General features: G+C 36.0%; 1 protein-coding gene across 3 annotated transcripts in view; it reads right to left on the bottom strand.

Annotated features, from left to right (window-relative positions):
• dock8 (dedicator of cytokinesis 8) overlaps window positions 1-21,689 on the bottom strand; it is a 58,186-nt gene that overhangs the window by 20,836 nt on the left and 15,661 nt on the right. Inside the window, exons 2-22 of one of the 3 annotated variants that reach the window (XM_039679887.2) lie at window positions 21,122-21,227; window positions 13,033-13,208; window positions 12,295-12,366; window positions 12,073-12,181; window positions 10,490-10,699; window positions 10,312-10,397; window positions 9,155-9,221; window positions 8,020-8,169; window positions 6,990-7,070; window positions 6,622-6,778; window positions 6,395-6,519; window positions 5,702-5,792; window positions 5,426-5,588; window positions 4,448-4,565; window positions 3,911-3,981; window positions 3,673-3,817; window positions 2,607-2,708; window positions 2,343-2,438; window positions 1,319-1,553; window positions 967-1,131; window positions 683-858 (exon numbers count right to left, since the gene is read on the bottom strand). In XM_039679887.2, the coding sequence (XP_039535821.2) occupies window positions 683-858; window positions 967-1,131; window positions 1,319-1,553; window positions 2,343-2,438; window positions 2,607-2,708; window positions 3,673-3,817; window positions 3,911-3,981; window positions 4,448-4,565; window positions 5,426-5,588; window positions 5,702-5,792; window positions 6,395-6,519; window positions 6,622-6,778; window positions 6,990-7,070; window positions 8,020-8,169; window positions 9,155-9,221; window positions 10,312-10,397; window positions 10,490-10,699; window positions 12,073-12,181; window positions 12,295-12,366; window positions 13,033-13,208; window positions 21,122-21,227 (2,701 nt within the window). Of the gene's footprint in view, window positions 1-682; window positions 859-966; window positions 1,132-1,318; window positions 1,554-2,342; window positions 2,439-2,606; window positions 2,709-3,672; window positions 3,818-3,910; window positions 3,982-4,447; window positions 4,566-5,425; window positions 5,589-5,701; window positions 5,793-6,394; window positions 6,520-6,621; window positions 6,779-6,989; window positions 7,071-8,019; window positions 8,170-9,154; window positions 9,222-10,311; window positions 10,398-10,489; window positions 10,700-12,072; window positions 12,182-12,294; window positions 12,367-13,032; window positions 13,209-19,090; window positions 19,181-21,121; window positions 21,228-21,689 lie in introns of those variants that run through there. The other 2 variants (XM_039679894.2, XM_039679900.2) reach the window with 2 other exon arrangements.

The following is a 21,689-nucleotide window of genomic DNA, read 5'->3' as shown; positions in this document are numbered from 1 at the left end:
AAGCTGAAATAAAATAAAGTATTGATATTAGATGAAAAACTAAGAATTCAAATCTGAAATAAAATAAAGTATTGATATTAGATGAAAAACTAAAAATTAAATGCTAAAATAAAGTATTGATATTAGATGAAAAACTAAAAATTAAAAGCTGAAATAAAATAAAGTATTGATATTAGATGAAAAACTAAAAATTAAAAGCTGAAATAAAATAAATTATTGATATTAGATGAAAAACTAAAAATTAAAAGCTAACATTAAAAAAATAAACATTGAAAGCTGAAATAAAATAAAGTATTGATATTAGAAGAAAAATTTGAAAATTTTAATGTTTTGCCTTGGCAGCAATTAGAACTAAAGTGCAAGTTGAAGTGCAAAAATGACTAAAACTAATGAAATGAAAATAAAATAAATAGATATTATAAAAAGACTAATCAAATCATAAAAGCACAATTTAAACACTTAAACTAAAATGTTAACAAAACCTAATTTAAATTAATATTAAATAATAGTATTTAATAATACTAAAATAAATATTTAAAAAATATATTAAATTAAATACAGTTCTTTGAACTGTGATTCAATATATTCCTACATCCTGTGGCCTGTGACTCATGAACTTTGACCAACACTTGAGTTAATGAGCTGATAGATTGCCATGTTGAGGTTGCATGTGTATATGTACCTTTCCAAGAATGTTATTGACCTCCGCGTCCTCTGGGCTCTGTGGTGCTGGTATATCAGGGTTGCTGCTGGAGCGAATGCGTGACTGAAGCAGCATGAGGCCGACCGTGTTGGCTGAGGTGCGAGTCAGAGTGCTGTATCGGCTCTCTGGGTGAGCCATCAGACCTCCTGTGCCTGCTGAACATAAGCCTCGGATCAGTGACAGTCAATCCCAAACCGGATTGTTTTGGAATGGCGAAGAATGACATCATTGGGGGTCTAGATGATATCACAGCCCTACTGTACCTGTGGTGTGGATTTCATATTGCGTGTCTGGCAAGCGGAAGACAAAGTACAGATATGTTGCAAGGAGACAGTTCCTGCCCTGATGGTCCTTCGCCAGCTCCTGACTGTTGTGAAGACTGTTGACAACTGATACCACTGACTCAAATGCAATCTGGGCCAGATTTGCTGCTCAAAACAAGATTAAAACTCTGTAAAGTTAGCTGACAAATCCGAACATGCTTAAAATCAGAACGTTAAATTAGTAAAATGTCCGAAAACTCTGAAGAGCATGTACTTGTATGCTGAAAAAATGACTTTGTTTTTCCAGTAAGTGTAATTCAAAACCTAAAAGCGCTTCCAATCTGAAACCCACCAGTCTGTCCAGCAATGACCATGGGCTGCATGATGAGCCGGAAGAGCTTGTCGAGGACCTGATGGAGAAAAAGCACCAGCGGCTCCAGGCTAGAGGAGGACAGCGAGATGATGCTGAGCTTCAGCTCGTGCTCAAACATGTTCTCAGAAATCTTCTCATCTCCCACTCGGATGGGGAACGTGGATTTGCCCTCCAGGGCGTGACACAGAGTAAAGAAACGGTCCAGATGACTGTCCTGTGATTAAATAAAACAAAAAAATCAGCCAACAGCTTCTTAAATATAAACATAACATTGCATAATATTATTAAACATGTTTGAAATGTCACCTAAAGATGCTGGTATTTTGATCATAGTATGTTTCAATTAATATAATATAATATAATATAATATAATATAATATAATATAATATAATATAATATAATATAATATAATATAATATAATATAATATAATATAATAGTTGCAAAGGCATTTCTTATGTTTGTTTTCCAGTTATTATCTATTTTTAATTATATTTCAGATTTATTTAAATTAATGAAAATTATTTTAAAAATAAGTTTAGTTAACAATAACAACACTGAAATAAATCTGAAATATAATTAAATAGCAGTTGTTATTATTAACTAAAACTAAAATTTTCATTAACTGAAATAAATCTGAAATATAAATAAATAAATCATTTTTTCAGTTCATAATAACAACATTGTTTTAATAAATATACATTTCTTGAATTGTAATTTAGTTAATTCTTCTTGTCATTCCATTTCCTGTTGGGTAGGTCAATATAATTCAAATTTCATTGCATTTTGCAGAACACTAGTATATTTTAATGCTTGAAATTCCACTGAAAAGGTTTGTTGGTGGCTGACCAGCATGATCTTTCACGTGACATTGATTACCATGCATGGAGGTCTTGCTAGTTAACTTAATTAAGAAGCATGGGAACATCAGCACACTAGCATTCAAAGCATAACATAAAATGGTCTTTCCAGCTAGGAAGTGAGTTCTGACATCGTTACGCACCTGAGTTTGGACGGAGGACACAGCTTGTAGCTCAAGGTTGAAAAGTCCCTTATGATTCTCAAGCCACTTAACTGGAGGTACCTGAGCTGGCAGTTTCTGAAGGCATAAAACAAATTTACAAAATGTACTCTATATTCAAACAAATGAACACACAAAGGCACAGACGAGTCATAGATTCTGTGCTTAAATAAGACGTTGATGTAAGATTATAAAATGAAATGACTGGTATCCAAAAAAAGGCAGATGTGAAATGGTTGACTGTACCTCTGGGGGATGCAAGGAATAGTTCATGGGAAGTTTGTCCAGAACGATTGGCAGACACTGCTGTCCAGTCTGCAGCCTGTCATTGTTCAGCATGGGTAACCACTGCAGGGAAGGAACTGAGGTCATGACACTTACATTTATGTCTCTGCTAGTTTGTGTAGACGTCACTGAAACTCTCTCTCGTGTTTGTATATATGAAGAGTTCAGATGCAAAAGCCTCAAAGTGCCATTTGAATTTTTCTTCTAAAATGATCATTTTTATCAAGCTTGTATATTTAAGTTCAGTAATTTCACTTAAATGGCAATGAAGATTACCTATTAATTGTCATTTAAGTGAAATTTCTGAACTTAAATATACAAGTTCGATAAAAATGGTCATTTTAGAAGAAAATTTCAAATGGCATTTAGAGGCTTTTGCATCTGAACTCTTCATATATATATATATATATATATATATATATATATATATATAAATTATATATATAATTTTTTTAATTTATTTTTTATTATTGTATGTTCACCAAGGCTGCATTTATTTGATCAAATTTTACAGTAAAAATTGCTATTTTGCTAAATATTATTACACTTTAAAATAAATGTTTTCTATTTTCATATATTTTTAAATGTGATTTATTCCTGTGACAGTTACTAAAGCTGAATTTTTAGCAGCCATTAGTCCAGTCTTTAGTGTAACATGATCATTCAGAATTCTAATATGCTGATTTCATGATCATAAACAACATTTAATAAAAATATTAAATGTTTTTTTTTGATCATGAAATCAGCATCGTTTAAAAGAGTTGTGCTGCTTAATATTTTTGTGGAGTCTTTAATGAATAGAAAGAACATTATTCTATATGTATTTTATAAAGTATATTATTACAAAGAACAGCATTTATTTGAAGTAGAAATTGTTTGTAACATTATAAAAGTCTTTATTGCCACTTTTGATCAATCTATTGCATCCTTGCTGAATAAAACTATGAATTTTCTCCTATTTTCAATCTGACTGAGCCAAAATGTTTGAACTGTAGTGGATATACACACAATCTGTCCAGTCACTCACTGAAAATCCAATGAGACTCTCCATACTTCCAGTCTGGTTCTGTTTCTGCTGGCAGCTGATATGGTAGAAAGTGAACAGCAAATGGTGTTTCTCTGTTAAACGGGCTGGAAGACGAATCTTTAGCTCGTCATAGAAATCCGGAGACCTGCAGAGCAAATGGGAACAGCCACTGACTACTCCACCCTTACATTTGCTTGTCACAATGATGACTGGAATTGCTGTTGGAGACCATGATCACCTGTTGTGATATGTGACTGGAGTGTAGATCTCTTGAAGAAACTCAGGGCCACTTGATTTTCCATAGATTACCTTTTGAGGGAAAGCGCAGAGGAAAATAAAGGTGAGTACAAATGTATAAAATCCTCTTCACACACTAGTTACACAATCACAATCTTAATATTTTGCCTGATGATTTTTATACAGACAATTACGATTTGTGACTTAATTGTTTGTTTGCCACTTTGAGTGTAAGCTTTATATATTTTGTACCTCATACAATAAAATAACTAATTTAATATTTAATTCAGTATCTTATATATTTTCTTTTATGGCTTTGTAAACAAATATCTACACTGTTAGAATGACAGTAATTGAATATAAAATAATAATTATATTTACAAATGTTATCCATTTCAGCTCTAACTGATATTTTTTTAGAATTTCAAAATAGGTATTATTATTACTTTATTGTAATTATAATGACATAATATTTTAATTTAAATGGTAATATATTTTCAACACACATTTAGACACATAAATGTGGTTTTGCACTCACAGGCATTGCACAGCTGGGGTCCTCACCACTCATGAACTGGATTTTAACCGTAATGTTTCTCGCTGAAGTCAACCGGTTAGTAAGATTCAACCTCAGAGGATACACGTACAACAGGTTCCTGTAACATAATTAACATAAAATTAACATTTGAAGTCCATACTTGGGTGTAAAAACATTAACTGACCACTAGATGGCGCAGACCACTCAGAGTTCTACACTAATAACAAGTAAAAAACTAGCTGAATGCATTATAAATACAATTATAAATCACATTAAATATGAAAAATGACATTTGCTGTTGTGCTTTTGTCTGGCTTATTTCCATATAGCAGTTGGTTTAATGCAAGTTTATCCTATAATTAATCAAATAAATTAAACAATTTTATTTTTTCCATAATCTATCCATAATCCATGATTTAAATAATCCGTAAAGCCCCCAAAACAGGGCCGATTTTGTAGGTGAGGCAAGTTTCTTCAGGCTTGTTTTGTAAAACCAGATTGCTTGTTTTTCTTATGAGACCTGGCAACACTGATATGCAAAAAGTTTTTCATGCACCCAACCTATTTGTTTTCATAGTCAATGAATGACTAGAATCAACCACAGTTCTGCCCTCCAAATTCTAACAAACATTACTACTTAAAACTTAGATTTATTCAAGATTACTGATTAATCAGTGCAATCCATTTCGGCTGGAGCTCAGCTTGACAATTCACGGGCATGTGTGTGTTTAACCTAAATTGACTGAATGTCCCCACAAGGAAAATGGATTAATAAACATGCAAAATGATGCTTATTTGAAAATGTAAAGATTCAAAATGTTTTCTATATGTAGCTTTAGGGTTAGGGAAAGAAATATACAGTTTGTGCAATATAAAAGTCATTATGTCTATGGCGAGTCCTCACAGAGATACCAAAACCAAAACATGTGTGAGAAAGTGTGTGTGTGTCTGAGAGAGGGAGAGAGAGGGGGGGATTACCGGTATATATTGTGAGGCACATAGACTTCACTGGAAGGGAACTCCAGCACCTCTTTAATCGGCCGTTGATTTTTCTCAGACACAGGCTTGACTGGAATCAGTTCAGGGGACAGGCACCCAGGTACAATCTCTGGCACTGGAGACACTTCCAGTTTCAGATAGCCTATCAAACCACATACATATATGATGTAGGTTAAGGTTTTCAACTTTTACACAAATGACTTTTTCTGTGGAAAAAGTGGGCAGCAAAAAGGCACACTCGAGACATCTGCTCACCAGGTATGAGTTTAACACGTCGCTGACTGGACGACCTCTTGATGTCTGTCAGGAACTTGAACAGGTCCTCATCGCTCAGACGCTCTCCTTCCTGCCGGCACATATTTCACATAATAAACATCTTTACAAATGTGTCTGGATTCTTTAATGGAGAGTTTAGATGATAAATGTTGCAAAAATGCAGAGATAGTATCTAGAGCTAGCTGAAAAACGCAGGCACCATTTAATCAGGAGAATGTGAAGAATGGAAAAATGAAGTCAAGGTGAACAGCAAATTTTTTTTTCAATGCTAATTCACAGCAAAAGCAATGTTCTGAAATGAGCAACTGTTGATGAAAAATTGTAATTGATATTATTGAACAAATCATCATTGAACTTTCATGAAAAAGCATTAAATTTTTCTGCCTCTGAAACAAAAAAACTTTTCTTTTCTTTCAGAAAATTAATACTTTTATTCAGCAATGATGCATTAACTTCAAATAATTCAAATAATTCAGAAAAAAATGGTTGCACAATTGTTTGCACAGCACAATTGTTTTCAGCATTGATCATAACATGAACATTACCTGAACACTAAATCAGACTTCTTACTGACCCCAAACTTTCAAAAGGTAGTGTGGAAAAGCCTTTTTTCACAGTCCCACTAAATGTTTTTTTGATCATTCTATTAACTCTGAATTGTGCAAGCAATACCTGCTTGATGAACGTGCACATTGTGACAGCTGGTTTAAAGCCAGACAGGACATAGTTGTCCTCCATCACGCTGAATCTGTCAGAGTTACGTCTGGGCAATGATTTCTTTTCCGTACCACTCCTGCCTGTGGCAAAATTCAAAATTGTACATAATTATGGATTAACATTTTTGCAGGGTGATGCTTTATGTTAATAAACCACTGGTATTCATCCATTTGATATCTTACCATTTATACTGTCTGTGTCACTTGTGTCTCGTTCCAGTGTGGAGTTGATGGCACTCATGATGTTCACCGTAGCGAAGGCAAATGGCATCCTGTAGCGGCCCAGTCTGTGACAAAACCCCTCTGCCTGATTCTTCAACTTATCCAGCTTCTCTCTGTTCTGAAGGACACAGAAAAAGGATGAAGCTTCATAAAAATATAGTGGTTTGATTTATCATAAGATTTCTCCTTAGTGAAATAATGCAGATCAATGTAATTTGAGAAATAATTGACTAAATTATACACACTTTATGGCCAAGTATGTTGTCAGCATACTTTTGGCCATGTTGTGCACATTAACAATGAGAGAAAGTAAAATTTTCAGTTGTTACCTTTGTAGTATCACTCTCCTTCAATACCATATATGGTTCGGCACAATCCCCGATCTCTCCTTGCTGAAGAACCTTCTCAATCTACACATACACAACACTATTAATAAAACTATTTTACACAACACCATTATCATCATCTCCATAATAATTTCTACTATTATGGGAATCATCACTATCGATACTATTGGACCTGATATGGACTGAAATCTACTGATCAAAAATAATACACACACATACACTAACATTTGTTTGGGGCCAGCAACATTTTCTTCTAAAAAAAAAATAATACTTTTATTCAGTAAGGATGCATTCAGTTTGTTTAAATGTGTCAATACAGACTTTAATGGAGAATTTTTTTTTAATAAATTAGATTTTATATATTTAATTTCAAATTTATATATATGAAGAGTTCAGATGCAAAAGCCTCTAAGTGCCATTTGAAATTTTCTTCTAAAATGATCATTTTTATCAAGCTTGTATATTTAAGTTCAGTAATTTCACTTAAATGGCAATGAAGATTACCTATTAATTGTCATTTAAGTGAAATTACTGAACTTAAATATACAAGCTTGATAAAAATGGTCCTTTAAGAAGAACATTTAAAATGGCATTTAGAGGCTTTTGCATCTGAACTCTTCATATATATATATATATATATATATATATATATATATATATATATATATACACACACTTTTTTCATATTGTAATAATACTCCAGAATATTACTGTTTTTACTAAGAATTTATGTTTAATTTCAAGCCTTTCAAAAACTATTTTTAAAAATGTACCCACTCTTCACTGAAAAAAAATAAATAAATAAAATGATTATTATTAACTGACAAAGTCTCAAAATGGTCAGATACCTGTGGATTATTCAGACTGGGCAATATATTGGTTTGTCACTTGTTGCTAAAATATATATTCAAAAACCAACAAAACCAGATGATAAAGTAATTTCAAGATAATCAATTTACACATTTTATCAATTTCTAAAATGGTCTAGTCCTAGAAATTTACTCAAAACTACCTTAATGACCAGATAAATGTCTGGAGAGGGGTAGGAGATGGAGAAAATTGCAGATCTGGCCAAAGTGGAGGTGTCAATGTTGGGAGTGTGGGGTCGCAGGAAACCCTTCATCTGATCTGAGTTCAGGTCAAAATGGAAGTTCTCTGAAATCTGAAAAAAAAAAAAATAGAAAAAAAAAATATATATATATATATATATATATATATATATATTAGCATATCACTGAAGAAACAGAAGGGAAATTGTGGTGCATAATGAACAAAAATACTTCCTTATAATTCAGACAGTGTGAACCAAATCAGAATTGAAACACAGTTCACTAATAGTCACATTAGCATAGTTTCCCCCTAAATGAACTCTAAATTTCACTCAATCTGACAAAAGTCATCTTCAATATTGTGAACAAAGCCTTAAACGGGCATATCAGGAATCTTAAATTGTTTTTTTTTCCTCAACATTGTAAAATGGGTAATTCCTCCCATTCCAAAACACTCTCTAGTCTATACCAAACCATGCAAAAAACATGCATAAAGTCCCTATTTAGCATGAATCATCTGGTCTGTCTCGTGTATTAACCTTCTTCAGTGAAAGCTAAAGCTAAAGAGGATTAATGTAATACTTCAGGACATTCCTCCCAAATATATCTGCTGTCTGTCCATTTAATATGAAAATACACATGCCACTGCATTTACAGTTAACATTATAACTCACGAATTCCTTAAGATCCATGACTGTCAGTCAAAGACATTCTTAAATTTGCTGTACAGTTTAATGTTCACTGGTTTTACAGAACTCGGTCTGAACTGTTCAGATTATATTTTGTGACCCATTTCTGCTTTATAACCAAGTTGTTTTATATGTTTACACAGACTAAGAAAGAAACAGAGAAATTAAAGTCCAAGGATGTTGATTTAACAAAACAAAGTTTATGGCATTGGATAATGAAAAATCTCATAAATATCCATCTTTGTTCAGACTAAAGTCGAGGAATGTGGGAGGACTAACAGAAAAAACACTGACAGGAAGAATATTTATTATCTCTCCCCAGCTTAAGCAAAAGGGTCTAAATACAGAAATATACCACATATTTTAGTTTTTTTATTCAAAGCTCTTAAGATAACCATCAGAAACTGACCTTCTTCTTCTCTTTTGCGTCATAGAGGGCCATGGTTGCAAAGAGAGGCTCAATTTCAATCTCAAATCTGTAGAAGGAAAAACATTCTCTCAAAACCTCATTTAAAGGGTACATATCATGCTTTTAAATCGTTCCTTTGTACATATAAATCATACATTTGTGGTCTACAGTATATAAAGCGAAACTGCAATGCTTGGGTCTGAATTCCTCATTTTTATGGCTCCCCAGGCCCCAATTCTACCCCTTTTCTGTTGTGCGTCTGTGAGCAACTTGTTTTGGAGCGGTCTCTTTAAATGCAAAAGAGATGCGTCATACCCTGTCTGCTCTCCAGGTTGCTGAGTTCACACTCGGTTCAACTCCACCCCGTTCGGCCATTTTTGTAGTTCAATTACAGATATACGATTATATAGCTTCACAGAACATTTTTACTCACACGTTAACAAAATATCAACAATGGAATACTTGTCCATCAAGCCTTATATGTTAAGCAGGAGAGAGCGAGTTGAAAAAGAGGACGACAAACCTGCAGAGCAACGTCTTCATATGGATGAATTGCAATGGTATGTAACTGTATTGTGTTATAAGTGAAAGTCGATTATTTCTCTTCTTAAAACAAGCAACATTTAAAACATTTTGACTTACTATACCCTCTCGTAACTTCTGCATCATTGAGCTTGGACTACAAAATCGGAGCGAGAAATAAAAACGGCGGATTGCTCGAAGTGTTGGGCCGGTAGTCAATGTCCTTATTTGTCAGTTCCGCTGCAAATACTGTGACGTGATAGTTCAAAAAACGTCATAGAAAACAGAAAAATCGGAACAGGTTGCAAAATATGACCAAACCAGAATATAAACGAATATAAACAAAGCACCTGAAGAGAATAATTTCAACTTTTCTGTACTTATAAACACTCCAAATATACAACAAAATGCATTTAAGGGCTAAAAATGTGAATTATGTCCCCTTTAAATCATGTAGAGCATTTCAACCTCAAAGTAAAAACTGAAACAGGTAATTTATAATGAGATATAATGGTTTAAAATATGAAGTTAAATCACATTGTGAGGTATAAAGTTGCAAATAGAAGAAAAGAAGGTCTCAAGTTTAAACATTCAGAGAAAATAATAAATAATAGTGGACAGTGAAGAAGTATTACTTTATGGTCTGACATCGCACTAGTATCCTCTGCCCAAAGTGTTCCTTGGGACAGTCAGGAATGGGCCGAATTGCAACTGCGTCCTCCTGTACACATTCATAGGTAGATTGAAGATAATATTTAGTCAATGTTACTTATATTCACAAAAAAAACACTATATTTAAAGCAAGTGCTGCACCTCATCCAAAGGTGGGTAGAGGCCAAAGAGCTCGGCGTATCGGTTGCAATGTCTGGCCTCCTGGTTGAAGCGATCCAGTTCCTCCGGGCTGCTGAAGCGCAACAGACTCTCCACGCGACGATCCGGCTGCAGAGCCCGTAAGTTGAAGTCCGAGCTTGTGAGGGTGGTTCGTGTTGTATCACATAGTGCTGGCAGGGACGGTGACTTTTCCTGAGGGACAGGAGAGGATATATGGAGAGATCTTATGGTTTTCAATCTGGGGCCTGGGGAAGCACAGGAGGCCAAACGAATACAAATTTTAAGCTATGAAGGACGTTTTAAGCTATGAAATTTGCAGGATGTTTTAATAGTACAAAGACCTCTTATATGTCAAAAAATTTGATTTCTCATGTCATGACCCCATTGAGAGCAAATATTCTTGCATATACAAGCTAAAAGCGATGGTTCAGATTAAGTTCATTCATTCACTTCCCTTATTTGACACTCTTTATAGTCAAAAGTATAATGAAAAAACAAAAAGGCACAAAGAGTTGACTATTTCCCAATCGTATGTCTTTTGATTACTGACTGAACTAGGAATACCACATAGCTGAATGTGAATTAGAGCAGAGGAGCTATGTATAATTCTGAGACTAATGCTTTTTTCCAGGAAGATCATAAGCCTTTGAGATGGATGAATTCTCAAAACCCTAGGAGAGATTTCAGTTAATCGCCAAATATAAGAACCATATGCACGAGCTCTGATAGTAGGCATCATGTAGAGTTCCCATCATACATTGCGTCTAGCCTGTGTAATAGACCTTCCTGTACCATTTGTATTCTTAATCTACTTGCTTAAAGACACACATCACAGAAGAGAGCTGGCTTGCGGGGTCTTTGGTACTCCTCTGGATTGCTAATAACCCCTGCAGTGAATGCAGAGGCCCTTTAAAGGATCCGAAACTAAGAGAAGATTTTGGTGTTCCCGCAGACTCGCAATCTAAACTCATGAAAAATACATGGAGTGAAACAAATCTTTGTGGTTAGGATAATTAAATCTTGGCAAAGCTGCATGGGACGGAAGCAGTGAAGACAGAATGAATATTCATGCCTCATTTTGTCACTGGACCCTGACAAATGGGGTGGGATAGAGCCAAGGTGGTGGTCATAGGGACGAACAGGAAAAAAAGATTCTGCATATTTTATCCTCATTCTTCTCATCTGTTTATTTCTGGAAATTGATTTGTATTGTTTGGGATTGAACACACATATGCCCCTTTCAGAAATTTTTCATCCTTCCTTTGTTCCTTGACAAACATAAACTTTCTTTTTAGTTCACTCTAGCAATTTTCTATGGCAATAGTCTGGGATCAAGAAGACTCTGTGTGAAGTGGCTATATAATGGTGGGTGGTGACACATTTTATCGCTTTAATATAATAATAATAATTACAATAGCAAAAAAGAGGAAGATTAGTGTCCATGGGGTTGGATGGTGTACTTGAGTGACACCAATAACAATGTGTATAAAAATCCCAATTAGCTGCTTTGTTGTTGTAAAATAGCAGTTGTATATAAGAGGAAATGTTTTATAAACTGTGCTTACCAGTTGGTCTTGTTTGTCAGGCTGAACGTCAGACTCAAACGTCTGTCTCTGTAATAATTTGTTAGCGTCTGTCCTCTCCGAGTACGCTATCCATCCATAACCCTGAGTTCTGCGAATAAGAAACATACAATAATTATAGTGTCTGTGTGTCTGATGTCATTTATTCATGTATTTCAAATTCAGCCCTGAGGAGGGGACAGGAAATGAAGTCTGGAGATTTACCTTCTGCTAACCACTAGCCAGGGCTGCGTGTAACTCTGAACACAATCCCTCACATGGGAATCCAGCTCCACTCTGGAGACACACAAATATACACATTATCCGTGAAGTCATGAAGCGAGGAACACTGTTTCCAGGTCCAAGCCTCAATTCGTTTTAACTGAGAATACTATCTCAACAGCTGATTATGAGCACTTTTTATTCATATTAAGCTAAGCTAAGATATATTTTTTTATCATTTAACCTAAGATATATTTTTTTTTTAATTACAGTGAACACTACAGTCTCGGGGCTCATGGTGTCCTAGATACCAATATTATTTAATAGTTTTTGGAAAGCTGAATTACTGTCTCACCACCTGGGATTTTGGTACAGAGATAAAGGTTAGGATCATGATTTTTCTGTAGCATTACATAAATTTCCATCTCGGTTTTGAGCAGTTATGCGTTTTTCAATTGAAAATGAAAATAATTAATGTGTGCAAACAATACATACTTGTGACCACAGTTTCCTGTTGAATGAACAGATGTATAAATGTTTGTTTACCAAATGCCACCATTTTTCAGTAGAACCCAAGCTGAAATTTGACCGATTTCTACTCTAAACCTAGTGAACTGCCAACCTAGACTGTATTATAGGTAAGTCAACGGCACAAGTTTAAAAGGAGTTGTAGAGTACAAACACTGAAATTCATCTAGTTGACCTTCTCAACCCCAACAGGGACCACCAAGCAGCACCTACCCTTCCTCCGCGACAGAGGGGCGGATGGTCCTGCATTCCCTCTCCACCAGCTCCACCTCCAGGTTGTCGTCAGGAAACTCCCCCAGCTCCTGCATGAGCTCGGGATCTCCACTGCGTATCTGTGACATCAGGAACTCATCCAGGTCTACTGGCTCTACTGCTTCATATGACTGAGGCTACATAGAAAACCAGGAAATACAATCCAAATTAGCTCTTGGATTGTATACATCATGCTTGCTTGTAAAACGTGGCCTGTTGCATTTGAGACATAATCCAGAATGTAATAGAATATAGTGAAAAGTATACAAATGTAATGAAATTTCATTTCATTAATAATTTTTTTTTAAAGGAGTCGTATGCAAGATTGTGGCCAAAACTGGTACTGCAATCACTTTCAAATTACTGTAGAGCAGTGTATGAATGTTTATGTTTAATTGAAATACATTTCTTGCATACAGCTCATTTAAAGTAAAAAATTGTTATATCTAAAACAGAGGCCAGAGACGCATCACTTCTCTTGGCGCTAAAGCATTTAATCCAACTTAATATTAGTTGTCTATCAAATTATATGCATTTAATCTCCCTCTATAACAACTAATGAAAGGCCTATATAAAAACACAGACAGAGAGAACTAGAACCCTCTATGACCTCCATAAAAAATGAAACAAAGAAGGAGGCTGGTAGCAATAAATCATTTTATAGCTGTTGACGTTCAGACCCTAGCAGTAAAAAAAGCATTGCCTACAGTTGTATTCTTCTAGTAAAAAGCTAGACTGGAACAGAGCATTCTGTCATGACTCAAGGCAGACAGATCCAGACCTGCTGAAGATCATTAACAAAACTGCTGCAACACTCTGGAAGGTTGCGATCTTTTGAGACGTTTCTTGAGACGGATTATTCAGAAGGCTATTGGACATTAAATCATCAAACAAATGCTAGCCTCCAGAAAGATAAGAAAGCATGTCAAATAAATGATTAAATAAAGTGTCATTTTATAATAACCCTATAGCAGTTAGTTATGTAACGTCTCAAACATTTTTCACACTCTCTTATCTTTTGCAAAGTGTTGTACAACAACACTATCCGTTATCTGAAATATGCCCCTATAACACAAGGACTCACTTCTGATAAAACACTTTCTAAACAAAGTATCACATTGGCACAACTTGAAAAGCATTTAAAGGTGTAGACATTGAATCCCACCACAGGATAAATCAATTGACTAAAAACTGTTAGTTACCTGATTTCATCTGATCTCTATGGAAGCATGTTTACACCGCAGAGTAAAAAATAATATAAACTTTTTGCAAGATTACAAGAGATAACATTGAAAAATATGAAATATAAACAGTCGCAGAATGCGGAGGATCTTGAGGTACAGAAAAACAATCTCAGACAAAAAGGTATAAAAGCGGTCACTGGGGTGGTACCTTTTCAAAAGGTACACTTTTCTACCTAAAGGGTGCATATTGGTACCGCCCCAGTGACAGCTTTAGTACCTTTTTTCTTTCACAATTATCAAAAAAACTCTCCAATACTGAGAAATAGACGCAAAAGTGAGTATTAACTTTAAAAACCAGATATAAAGTTGAAGAATGTGAAATAAAGCTGCAATTGTGTGAAATGAACTCGCAATTGTGAAAGATGAAGTCACAATAAAGCAGTGGCGTAGCCACGAGGGGGCCTGGGTGGGCCTAGGCCCCCTCATTTACATGGGTGGTCCCCTCAGATTTTTTTTGATTGCTTAAAAAAAAAAAAAGTTGTTTTATTAGGATTGATAGATTGACCAATCAAAATGCTGCGCGGTAAAATGCAGCTTATTTTCAAACTTGATTTGTTTATATAACGTGTTGCGCATAACGTACGCTGTCATCTTCATCTTTGCGTGAGAGTTAATATGCCGTGACAATGGCAGGCACTCAAACTCAAAGTACAATATTACACTTTTTTTTAAAAAGCACGGAAAGATCAACTTGATATACAGTATATATAAATAATGTTGCCCCCTCATTTAAAGACGGGACCCCCCAAAAATAAAATTCTGGCTACGCCCCTGCAATAAAGAGAAACAATAGTGAACAGTGAGCAAAGTCTATTAGCTTTTATTGTTCTACTCAAAAGGCGGAAACAGGCTGTAAAGCAAGTGTTTGCTTATATCTCTAGTGTCAAACCTGAGGTAGCACAAGGAACAGGCTTGGAAAAATCTCTGCCATGATAGTACCCCTATTATGCTATTTTAAAGTTGCGTCAAAAAGTTAAAACAAAAAACTTTCATTTTCTCATAATTTACATTGCACATCACCACATTGTTCAATGATTCTCAAACAACTCGATGGATGAATCAGTCCCTCTAAATCCCTCCTTTCCCATGAGCTACTCTGCTCTAATGGCCAGACGGCCCAGTCTGTTGTGATTGGTCAACCGATTACAGCAAGCGTCGGAAGACCCATTTCCAACAACACTTCAGCTCACGAGGCTTCCTCAGTTCTCAGTAATTGTTCACTGTAAAGGAAGTAACTATGACACCGATTTCACCAACATTTGAAGAACTTATTCAACCCGAACCTACATCGCAAGGACGAATTGAGCAGGACGTTTCTCACTGAAACGCTACTCAGTTTGACGTACAGATGTTTACTTCTTACTATCAACATTAGAAAGTGGATGTCCATCAACAAACCCGTGTGTGTGTATTTCTAATTTATTTTAGGTACACATGCAGTAACTGTTTTAACTGCATCAATAACGGTGCATGTTAGTCAAGCACTAACGTGAATGATGATGTAACAAAGTTTGCAAAACAAATCGCGTTCCATCCTTTATCATTACACAAAGAATTAAGAATGACAGACAATCTGCATTTATAGACAATTTTAGATTGGTAATAGAGGCCCACAGCTGATAAGCAGAAGTATTTCAGTAAGACAATGATAACGCGAGTTAACCAGTTAGCCAGAAACTTACACAATATAAAACACAAATCTACATATTTTTAGACACCCAGTAGAAAATATATACATCAATAATTATTCATGCTTAAGACCCATACACACAGGGACGAATATCAGCGAGCGTTATTCGTCAGCACGTTTTTCAACACGTTTTTTCTGTTCACACCCAAGCGATTTTCGCTGACGATGAGCCGAGTGAACATGAAAGTTCATTCCCTGACATTAGATGGCGCCAATTTGCTCTGCAATACCACTCCATCCATATCAGTTTTCTTTTATCAAGATGTTTGTAGTCCCTGTCGCGTTTGTCATATAGTTCTTTATGTTCGAGCACCAATGAGAACAGCAGCTCTACATTCATCTTGCCTTGCATCTTCCTTGTCTTATTTTTTCCTGGCAGTGCGATGCTACTTAGCATATATCTTCTTCGCCGTTGCATATGTGTGCTCGGCAAGACCGTTTTGTGTTTGAGCGCCCCCAAGTTGTGTTTTACTGTAACTCAGAAGCTCCAAACACGTGAGAAAAAGCGTCAATCTCATTGGTTGGATAATTTTTGACGCAGCGCGTCAAACTAAAAAAAACGAAGGCGAGGCGTTTTTATAAAAATGACGCTTTTACACGTGGCATTTTACGCGTCGGTGTGGACACTCACATTGGCGCCCTTTGTTTATTCACAAGGCATTAAACGTCGGCGAATAACGCACGCGAAATTCGTCCCGTGTGAACAGGTCTTTACAGGTGCTCATTCTGAGGAGCAAGATGGTTCAAATAAACTAGAAACTTGACTCATCTTTCTAGAACAAGAGTTTTGCCACTTTTCGTGTTGAACTCCTCGGCAAAATGATGTGATTCTGGGCGTGTCAAGTTGTACGAGGGTGGAAAACGTAAAACATAGGCGGGCATTATGTAAATGTATCTTCTAGTGACGTACAACTGTAAAGCAGTAGGACTCGAGACACCATTCGAAACAAAAACGACTCGTAAAGGCGATTTAGAGTCGATTCTTTCTTTTGGGAGAAAACAAAATTGAGTTATGCTTATCCCAGAAGGAGGGAATTGAGCTACAACACATGACTATGGGATATCACACTCTTGCGCCATCTGCTGCAGTGCGCGTTTTTTTGTAGACGCAAAAAGATGTACCTCTGCCCTGTCGAACAGGTCCCAGATCTGCGCCACTATTCTTGGGTGCAAGCGCCACTTCCTGACCTGTAGTCCTCCTCTGGACAGGATGTCTGCTCCACCATTCATGCTACATGTTGCCCCCCTCTCTGTTTATGTACAATATTACTGTTGTGTTGTCTATTCTGTCTAACATATAGTTGCTGTGCAGATGCTGCTCGAAGTGTTTCAGAGCCAGAAGAACTGCCCACAATTTCAAATAGCTTTTTTAGTGCTGTCAACGATTCTCCCCTTACAGAGTTCCCCTGGCACAGAGCTCACCATCTATGTAGTGATGCATCTGTCATCAAGGGACTCTGCCTAGGGGAATCCCATCTCTCAAGGGATCCCCAGGGGATCATAGCTCAAACGTACGCTGGGGTTATCATCACTTGTCTGTTTAAATGCCAGACCAGTTCCCATCTCTGGAACGCATACATATAGAGGAGACCCATCTGAACAACTGCTATTATTGAGACCATCAACCACAGCAGCCTCAACACTGTATGAAAACACACTCACTTTCCCTGCCGATAAAGACTCAGGCAGCTGCGAAAATTCTTGGCTCTTTGAAGCGACAGCATAGCCGTGTTCTGTACTGAATCAATCTCGAAACCAAGATACGAAATCCACTGACACGGAACCAGGGAGCTCTTTTTGAGATTAAAAATCTCAGAGCTCGTAGATGGGAGACAAGGGCTGGTTCCCTGCTGTCTGCAGCCAAGAAAAGGTCATCCAAAGTGGCGAATACTCTCATGCCTTGATGATGCAGCGAAGTCAGTGCTGCGTTTGCACACTTCGTGAATATGTGCAGCGCTAGGGACAGCCTGAAAGGCAGGACCTGAATTTCGTATGCATTGCCCTTGAAAGAGAACCTCAGAAATTTTCTGTGATCCAGGTGTGTATTGAGACATGAAAGCACGCATCGGTCAAATCCACCGATACCATTCCCGGGGAGGCATCCGGATCAGCACCCGAGGCCAGAAATGCCTGTCCACTGCACCATCGAGTAAACGCTAAGCGAAGCTGCCGCCAGTGTATACATGCTCCAGCTTGAGCCAGCTTGGCATGGACAATCCCTAAACACACCAGGCAGTGCTCGTGAGTATCTTTTTCGGACAACATACCCACATGTCATTGGACACGGGCGAGAACCCTTGTTTTTAGACATTTTTCCAGAGGAAAAAAAAAAACATGGGCTTTCCTCACGAAAACTGTGGCATGATGGGGTTCTAGAAGCTGAAGAACAAAGGGAATACTGCATACAACAGCAGCTATATGCTATCGCCATGCGTAATTGGCCTTTCAGGCTCTTATTAAATTGTCTTCAGCAGATGGCGCAAGAGAGCGATATCCCATAGTAGTGTTCTACCAAGTTGACCGACTGAATGGGAACTTTATTTATGTTGCACTTTCGACTTTACAACTTTTCAGAATGTTTACATTCACAAACAGCTATATTACACACTGCATGAAAGGGGATATCTGAAGAACCATAATATACTTTAAATATAACAACTGTTCAAACTTTTTTTTTTTTTTTGCTGTGTGGTTTGTGTACATCATCAGCAGTTGACAGGGGAGGAGCAGTGAAACTGTTGATAAACAATCATACAGTCTATGGGTTAGATCATCTAACCCCAACCAGTGATAGTAAACAAAGGTTACAAAAACAGATTGTTTCATATATCTGTTCTGCATCATCTAAATAACACACAGGTTAAAATGTCAGGGTTCTGCTACAGTACTTCTTTGAAACATGGAGGCAACCACTAAACAGTTCCTGATCTTTATTCAACATCATCAAGCTTAATATAACCCACCCCGCCTGCGTGTGTTGTGTAAATTTAGCTTATAGTTTCGATTACACATTTACCAATTGAAGGTAACCAACATACAGCAGACAGAACAAGTGTATAGTAAACGGATGAAAGAAAATACTCACCAAATGCTTCTTGCGAACAAACTACTGGCAAGTGACAAGATGGCGTTAAACGGAAGCAAAAACGACGTGTTTCTGCAAACCTCTTCCTTAATAGGTTTGAGCCATATGAAGCACTCTATCTTTTGGTACATCCAAAAGCAGGATGTGACATCACAACCACATCCCTTACTAGCTATGGTGAAATAGCAGGGGCACATATGCACTCGTAATAGTCAAAAGCGTAAGGTTAAGTTAACATCTGATTGTGAGTCAAAGTGAAAGTTCTGCTCTCTACTTTAAGGAATTAATTATATGATCACTGTCAAAAATTGAGTGGTATTGTGGACCATTATTGTAAGTTTACAGTGGCAAAGAGCTTTAAAATTAGTTAGCAGTGAGATTACTAATCAGACTTAACTGACAAATTGTGCCATGCTATTGGTTTAAAATATAACTTTTACAGTAAACAACTAATTATGAAAGCTACATGGGTTTACCATGCTGTAAAAAACCTGTACACATCAGGGTGCTATACTGTAATATAGCATTATTACAAGCATTATTGCTGATGTATAATCTTTTTTTAATCCCCGAAACAGCTATTTTTCATTAATATAACAGTTTCATTTGCTTTTTTACAGTCTCTTTATATTGTGAATAATGGGAAAACGTCACAGGGATAATTATGTTTCTATGAATACAACAGCTTCTAAAATCCATGGATATTAAAGATGAGTGTGTGTTTGTAAGCTGGAAGGCACCAGCTGCAGTGGTCTGGGAAGCTGGGCTCTGACCCATTTTCAGCACAGAGGAAACACATGCAGGTTAAAGCTTAAACACAAGCATATTCACATACACACCATACCACTTATTTCTAATATTCTTAAGTAAATATAAGAAATATAGGAATGTAATAAAAAAAATATATTTTAATTATAAATATAAATATAGCAGTGAGACTACTGATCAGACTTAACTGAATATATATATATATATATATATATATATATATATATATATCAGTTTGTTACTGTATCTATACTGTATATATATATATATATATATATATATATATAAACATTTTACACAGCAGTGGCCAAAATTGACATTTTTATCAAGGAAAATTGACAACTTTACCCTTTATTCAAATATTATTAATGTGTTTAAGATTTTGTAAGCATATTACATTTGTGCTTGAAGTTGATTGTTTTATTTGGATTAACGTATAGTTAAACACACCAAATTGTGAGGAAATCATTTTTGGCCAGGCTGTCATACAAAAAAAATTATGAACACATGCAAAAACAAGAGAGAACCAATGAATTATGAATTTCTTGTGAGCCTTTTGTTTTTCTATATATTTTTATCAGTAAAAATAAAACCTGTAGCTTGCCTTTTTTGCCAGATAAATACCTTAACCAAGTTTTTGTGTTTTTTCTTCCTTCATATTTGAAATATATATTAAAAAATCCTTCTATTTTGATGGGTTAATCAAACTTGTAAGATCATTAATACCAAATATCCCCTCAGGACATTACTTTTGTATATAAAAACATACACGCACATATATATGTATTGTATTTATTTCAATTATAAAAATTAAACATTGCTTTTGTATTTTAAAAACATACACACATATACATATATATATATATATATATATATATATATATGAATGTGTGTGTGTGTGTGTGTGTGTGTGTAAAACATATGTATTGTATTTATTTCAATTATAAAAATGTAACTATTAAAATGAAATAAATCATTTTACTAAATAATTTTGACTCCTCAATGCCATAATTGAAAAATGAGAGGGCAGTATTTCAAAGAGAAGCGCAAAAATGATAATAATCAACAATCAAATAAAACTGATTTAGACAGTGACATCAGAGAAATTTGCATACACCCATTCTCACATCCAGAACACCATTTATAAACATGTATACTCTACGAACGCCCGTTTTGTAAGTACACTACAGAATCAGTTTGTTTCTGTGAAGTAACTCAGCTGGATTCTATTGAATTATCAAGCAGTGAAAGTGCATCACTCACTATGTTGAGGCAGAAAGAGCCAGAGGAGCTGTAACTGTGCCGGTGATGCGGCAGGGAACCATGGCTGATCCCACTGAAGTGTCTCCGGATCTCTGCAGAGGAGTGTCTGAGACGGGAGAGAGAGAGAGACAAGGATGAAGAGGGTAGAGAGGAAACAGAAAAGACGTGCAACTCTGGATTATTCTCCAGCAAGGGGTATTGTGCAGACACCAGGTGCTTATTTAGACATTCCTCTCGATGCGAGCGTGTGCATGAGACACAAAATTACAAACATATTCAATGAACCTTCCCATATTACTCTTCATTAAACACTGTCCCCCTCATCAACCTGAAATTAAGTGAATTGCTTGCTTAGGTGTATTAGAGTAATAAATCAGAAGAGCTCAGTAACTGTAGTCCATGGTCACCTTCACCCCAACTTACACCACATAATCGTAACAGTATTCACTTTTTTTCCACATTCACGCTTAAAAATAATGGTTCTTTATTGGCATCAATGACTCCATGAAGAACCTTTAACATCCATGGATCCTTTCTATTGCACAAAAGTTTATTTATAGTGAAAAAA

This window comes from Pimephales promelas, chromosome 14, assembly GCF_988280905.1.
Source record: "Pimephales promelas chromosome 14, fPimPro1.hap1.1, whole genome shotgun sequence".
Lineage (NCBI taxonomy): Eukaryota > Metazoa > Chordata > Actinopteri > Cypriniformes > Leuciscidae > Pimephales > Pimephales promelas.
This window is presented reverse-complemented; position numbering and strand designations above follow the sequence as displayed.